General features: G+C 35.9%; 1 protein-coding gene across 1 annotated transcript; it reads left to right on the top strand.

Annotated features, from left to right (window-relative positions):
- The first annotated feature begins 4,850 nt into the window (after window positions 1-4,850).
- Window positions 4,851-5,974, top strand: LOC144427235 (interferon-induced, double-stranded RNA-activated protein kinase-like). The gene is made up of 2 exons (XM_078116107.1): window positions 4,851-4,953; window positions 5,124-5,974. Exons 1-2 carry the CDS (start codon window positions 4,914-4,916, stop codon window positions 5,972-5,974), a joined length of 891 nt encoding a protein of 296 aa, XP_077972233.1. The 5' UTR covers window positions 4,851-4,913.
- The last annotated feature ends 895 nt before the right edge of the window (window positions 5,975-6,869 follow it).

Raw genomic sequence — 6,869 nt, 5'->3', positions numbered from 1 at the left:
GACTAATTCATTTTCATTCGACATACAAAGCAATGTTGCTGGTACTTTACCATCACTTGGTATTCTGGTAACTATATCACACTAAAATCACAGTGAATTTACCAATTTGTTTTGCCAGAAAGTTTAATCTATAACAGGGTTGGCGAACCTTTTTCAATGTATGGGTCAAAATTATATTTTTATCGCGGAACAGAAGAGAGTGGGTCACAGATATTCAACCAATGTTTGTATCTATAAGAAACTTCTTAAACAAATCTTATAGCCTAAGCTTCTGTTGGTGTTGGAGTAGTTTTGGGCTCTACTTATGCAACACTTTTGTTGTGGCACGACCTTTTATGGCACTCGATTTTAGGAAATGGGAGTACGAAACAACGCATATGAATTACCAAAAACGTTTAAGATGATGCGGCAAATTATTTTACGGTTCCAAAGAGTTCGGAGGGAACATGAACAGATCGGTTGCATTGTTTTGTCATAAAAGATGTCAGAGCCAATAGCTGAATAACGGTACACAGCGGTGCAGACATGCGTCCAAGATTAGGGGTTTTGAAAATTACTGGCCACCATACTGGCCCGAATATATCCACCATACCATACTGGCCCGACAATTAACAATTTGAATATGAGAGATCGCAGCCCTGACTGCCCAACTGACCGTACATTATAATAGTTTAGTTATTGTTAGATTAATTTGATGCCGGTTTTACCAATTTTTATCACTGATATGTTAGCATGTTTTTTATTTTATTCGTGCCTTAGCCGGTCACGAATAAAACGCGGTGGGTCACTTTGTGACCCGCGGGTCAGTGGTTCGCCATCCCTGATCTATAACTTCTCCTCTTCGCTGATGTTTATTCTGAGATACTGGTCTAAGTATTTTAGTTCATACGTAAATCCAACCGTAACGCATAATTACAGTCGGTATTTACCTCTCATGCGGTATAGTTTATAACAGGGGTGGGCACAATTTTTTAGTATAAGAGCCGCATGCTGCAAGTCAGAACTTTAAAAGAGCCGCAGAATTTGTGAATTTATTAATATTATCGAAATACTATGAACAGAAAAGAAATTCACACAAGAATCTAATACCAATAAATAGATAAACAAGGCAACTATGTTTTCATCTTCGTACTTTCGTTTTTTTAAAATTTTGGACACATCGCACAGTAACTTAGCTTAGAGTCTAAGACTAACTAACCGCAATCAAGCTGCAATATCGCCGACGCATCAATAAACATTGACCATTGTGACGAAAGATTTGCTGACTCGACTGACTTAAATTCAACGCTACAGCGATTTTCGTACTAAAACATAATTTGTCCTAATTATTGACGAAAACTTCTTTACGACTTTTATTAAATTAAAAGAGTTTACGTTAAAGTTTTTCTCTTAGTTAAAATTTGGATAATAATTTATGTTAGTGAGAAGAGCCGCACAAAAAGTCTGGCGAGCCGCGGTGTGCCCACACCTGGTTTATAAGTAATAAAATTTTGTAAGCTAAGTTTTCTAGAGTCTAAGTTATTATTTTAAAATTTATTTCAAATCAGGCAATATTGGAAATATTCTTCATGAGGTGTTTTAGACTTTTGCTGTGAACAAAGTAGCAGACATGAGTGGAATATGTAGGTTTAGCGATGGAAGTAGCAAGGACAAATTTACTAAGCGCTTTGTTATAGCTTGGCAATGCCGACGTAAAGGAGCAGGAAGAGGAACTCAATGAATTGATAACATTATGAATTATGAATTTATATATATACCTGTAGAGCAAAATTCTGGTTCAACCTTTCATATCGTTCCTACTTTTTAAAGACATGTATTGAAATTTCAACTTTTGTTTTGATAAATTTGAGAGAAATCTGAAAATGGAGGAAACTAAAGAACCCGCGACCCCTGTTAAATCAGCATTGTTATGCAGGCGCGTCGCTACTTTGATCATATGTATTCTCTTGAAATCGTGAGATTGAGATTTATGTTTTGCACTAATTTAATGTCCATTAAAGTAGAATAGAAATAGTACTTTGTATGAAAATGGTGCACTCTTTTCAACCTATAAAATTGGTTGCGAAACACTAAAACGATTTATGTTCATACCAATAATTTTTTTCCCATTACACGGTCGTTTCGCAAAGAAAATTGAAAAACAATGACTCTTCGATACTCCAGAAGTATGTGGACCAAGATGGCGGACAGTGCAACGTATTAAGGCTAGCTAGGCCATAACTTCAGGTACAAATACTACAGGAGGCACTTGGCTAGTCCCCGAACTCGTAATAGAACAAAAATAAGAAAAATTGAAATAAAAGTATGCACTAACCTGGTACACTTAGTACGTTACGGTGCCCGCCTTCTTGTTACACAAACTTCCGAATAGCCGATTATTCAGACTATACACATTTTCCCCGATATACAAAGCAATGTTTACCATCAATTGTATCGATTAAAATTAAAATTTGTAAGCTAAGTTTTGAGAGCCTAAGAGCATGGAAAATTGGGAATATTTTTCATGAGTTTTTTAGACTTATTCCCCGATCAGCAACTAGGAAGACAGACACGAGTTAACTTTTTATTAACCTAACTAAGACGTGTAACTATATATTAAAATTACATATATTCCACATAATTTCCATGGAATATGGCATTAGACAGGAAGTCAGAGGAGTAAATATGTAGATTTAGCAATGTGATGACCCAATTTGTTTTCTAACACGATTTATATCAGTGAACATGGCTGAGAAAAGGCAGCGAGAACAGGAACTCAATGGATCAAGCACATTTTAAACTTTGAGTTTATATAACCCCCATCTAAACCTGTCAGTTTTAAACTTTTTATATCGCTTCTCCTTTTTTAGACGGCTAGTAAAATTTCAACTTTTGTTTTGAAATATTCCGGTTTGAACTGGCCAAACTGTAGAATTATAAAATTTGAGAGAAATCTGAAAATGCCGGACAATAAAAAACCTGCGACCTCTGTTAAATCCGCATTGTTATGCGAGAGCGCCGCTTCTCTGATCCTATGTATTCTTTCTAAATCGTGAGATTTATGTTTTGCATTAGTTTTAATAATTGTGTTTCGAATCTCAAGTCTATAAAACTAGAATAGTTATAGTACTCTGAGTAGAATTGGTGCACTTTTTGCGACCTATAAAACTTGTTGCAAAACACTTAAACAATATTTGTTCACACCAATAATTTTCATCACATAATACGGTCTTTTTGCAAAGTAAATTGAAAAACAATTGAAAAGTTATTCTTAATTAAGATCTGATTATTCAAACTAATTCATTTTCATCCGACATACTAAGCAAGGTTGCTGGAACTTCACCATCACTTGGTATCCTGGTATCGATTCCACACAATTACAGTGAATTTACCGATTTGTTTTGCCCAAAGTTCAATCTATAACTTCTCCTCTCCGCGTATGTTTATTCTGAGATACTGGGCTGTGTACTTACGTTCGTACGTAAATCCTACCGTAACGAATAATTACAGTCGTTACGGAACATACTGTGGAAAAAACACGTGTAATATCGCTGCTCTCTAGAGTGAATTCCAGGAGCAAAAAATTTATGGTTGTGCCCTTTCGTGTTGCATAACTAATAAGTGATAAAAGTTGTTACTCATAGCCTAACAGCTTACTTCAAAACCTATTTTAAAACAGGCAATATTGGAATATTCTTCATGAGGTGTTTTGCGACGAACAAAGAAGCGAACATGAGTTGAATATGTAGGTTTAGCGATGGAAGGAACACGGGTCAAACTTATTACGCGCTATGTTATAGCTTAGAACTGTGTTTCCCAACCCGAGTCCGCGGTCTCAAATAAGTCCGCGGAGCGTTTAAATGAGTCCGCAGCGAGCCATAAATTCACTGCGGGTCGCAAACGTTTTTGGTAAACTTAACCATCAGCCAAGTTACGTTGGGATTTACATCAAACATAAAAACCAAGTTTATTCAAGTTTAATCGAGTCAATAATTACTGGCTACTGAGTAGGGCTGGGCTTATATTCAAATACATACAAACTATTAAAATAGCAATTTACTATTCGAAAATTTGGTAACAGGTGACGCGACAGGTCACTTGCGCGTCGCTTAATCAAACGATTGAATTTCACAACTCACTTGCGAATTATCGATGAAAACACGAGTCGGTCGGCACAAGCGTGGATATTACCCGAGTGGTGTTTCTCGCGAGCTCGAATAATGAGGAATAATTTTTTTTCTGGTAGGAGTCTAACGGCGATAACAGATACGCAAGATCGCAAAAAAATATTCATCAAAGCCAAATACAATCGGGCATTATATTCTCATATTAATATGTTCGCAGATTGCCGTGGCATTTTAAAGAAGTAATGCTTTCATCTTGTCATAAGTAGACGCAACCGCGAGTGACCATGAACATAATTAAATTAAATAGAAACACATTTTAAATTCTCGTTGTTGTCATAGATTGAATATTGTGCGACAGAAATGGCCATTCATACACTAAAAAAAGTCGGCTCTTTTAACAAACGCGCAATTGCGGCGAATCCATTTTCCCATTTTGAAATTCGTTAAAATTCTGTTGTATTTCGTTTTATTACTTCTTCACACAGAGTACGGTTGTAAAAAACGCACGTTGAGTCCGCAAAGGTTTTCGCCGGTGAGAAAATAGTCCGCGACCAAAAAAGGTTGGGGAACGCTGGCTTAGAACAAGGCTGGGATAAGGGAGGAACATGAACACAGAAAACCGCGCCCATCATGAAATTATGTAACATCATCTAAATATGTATAGCAAAAGTCACTTTTAACCAAACATATCATTCCGTCTTTTGTATGACGGCTAGTGAAATTTTAACCTTTTTTCTCCTAGTAGTTAAATTTAATTTAGTTTAATTTACTTTGGTTGGAATTGTCAAATATGAGAAAAGTCTGAAAATGGAGGATAATAAAGAAAGTGAATCTGAAGATAGTGAAGGTTGGTTTGTATTTTTATTTCTTGCTTCCAATTGCCTCGTGTAGTTTTAAACAAGCAACCTTTCGATCACTATTGGGTGATACTTGGTTAGTGATCTGCTTGGCAATAATTTATTTTATATCATAAATATATTAAATCTTTTTATTTTCTATTTTATTCTCCCTTTTCAGACTCGACCAAACTCTCCGATTCTATTTTGCTGTTTCGAGATAGAAAAATTTCAAACCATGGTGATGTATATGAAGGACAAATATCGAGTGCAACTTATGGAATTCGTCCGATTGCGATAAAATTTGTTCAATACAACAAACAAAGTGTGGAAGAGGCAAAAATTCTTTATCGACTGAACCCTCACACACATGTAGTCTCTGTGATACATTCAGATGAATACCAACAAGGTCCAATGAAATATATGTACATTGCAATGGACAAATGTAACCAAGACAACTTGAGAGGTTTTGTGGAAAATCGAAAGAAAGCCGAAATCCCATTCGATCCTGAACTTGCACTTGATTTTGCAAAACAGTTATTTGCTGGAATTTTATACATTCATGATAAACTTGTGGTGCACAAAGATCTTAAGCCTGATAATGTGTTTTTATCCCTGGATCAAAAAGTTGTCAAAATTGGTGATTTTGGCATAAGTGAAGTCATAGAGTCAAAGACTCAAACAATTTACACCAGAAAAGATCTCGGTACTGACGGTTACAGACCCCCTGAATCATTTGTGCCTGGATTTCCAACTTCCCAAAAAACTGACATATATTCACTGGCTGTCATTGTTTACTATGTATGGAGTGACGGTAAACATCCCTTTGGTGACGAAAGGGATCTATGGAATCATTTCATGAAAAATCATAAAAACCTGAATCTGGACGGACTTTTAGTTCCAGACAAAGAAGTTGCAAAAGATTTACTGGAATGGATTCTGCAGTTTGTTCCTCGTAAACGTCCAATAATAAACGAGGTTCTCTCTCATAAATATATGGCTCCACCGAATGTAAAAGGTAAGAAAAATTGATTGAAATGCAAATACATGTGTATTGTGATGGTTGGTCAACTAGATGTGCTGGGGATCGGGCCATTGACATATACATTGTAATTTAACTGCTATTTCTAATCTGCGCGTCGTGAAGTTCGCGATATTTTTTTCATTTTATTTTTTCCTCAATAACTTATAGCTGTGGTTCCCAACCTTTTCGTTATATTATTTTTATTCCCTATTTGAAAACGTTTTCTTATAGTAAGGGGTTTTTGAGATATTGCCCTATTGCTAACTGAAATTAAACACTTATCAAGGAAACTTTCTGTTCAGGTTTACTATTCCGAGATCTACAGGAAGAATTTGCACCTGGCAGGTCTCAAACAAGCATCCATGATGAACTTTTGCTTCCACATTTTAAAAATGGAACTTTCAAATCAGATTTGGCAACAAAAAAGAAAACTAAAAGGTTTGGGATTAGTTAATCATTTATTTGTTTCAGATGCATGGGCTTTATAGTGGAGGAAGCCATGACCGACCGGTGGTTACATGTTACATGACCCCTATACAGCATTGAGAAGTCAGCAATTTGTCCGTCGTACTTGAATGTTCCTATTTACATATTCCAATAAACGTAGCGTGCGAATTATCAAACAAGGGTATATATAGGTCGTAGGAAATCGACCCATATTTTATTTTCGCGGTAGCAAATAGAACCCTTGTCTATTGAGCCAGCCATGTTTTGTAATTGTTTTACAAATTGTGCCTGTCTCACAAATATTTTTCGTGAACAATATATTTTAGATTTACCAAGAATAGTTCCCACTGCAGAAGTATTTTTTCGAATGAGGCAATACCAAATCTAAAATAAACATAATTTCAAAATAAGAATTCTGGTCCCACCTATCCTTGATGAAGCATGTTGTTATGAATA

The sequence above is a fragment of the Styela clava genome, chromosome 9 (assembly GCF_964204865.1).
Source record: "Styela clava chromosome 9, kaStyClav1.hap1.2, whole genome shotgun sequence".
NCBI classification, from domain to species: domain Eukaryota; kingdom Metazoa; phylum Chordata; class Ascidiacea; order Stolidobranchia; family Styelidae; genus Styela; species Styela clava.
Note: the sequence above shows the minus strand (reverse complement) of the source record. Positions and strands in the feature narration are given on the sequence as shown.

Excerpts from the sequence above, each read along its gene's own strand:
- LOC144427235 (XM_078116107.1), top strand. The coding sequence starts at position 4,914 with ATGGAGGATAATAAAGAAAGTGAATCTGAAGATAGTGAAG. Across the intron at positions 4,954-5,123 it reads TGAATCTGAAGATAGTGAAG|ACTCGACCAAACTCTCCGAT; the intron begins GTTGGTTTGTAT and ends CTCCCTTTTCAG.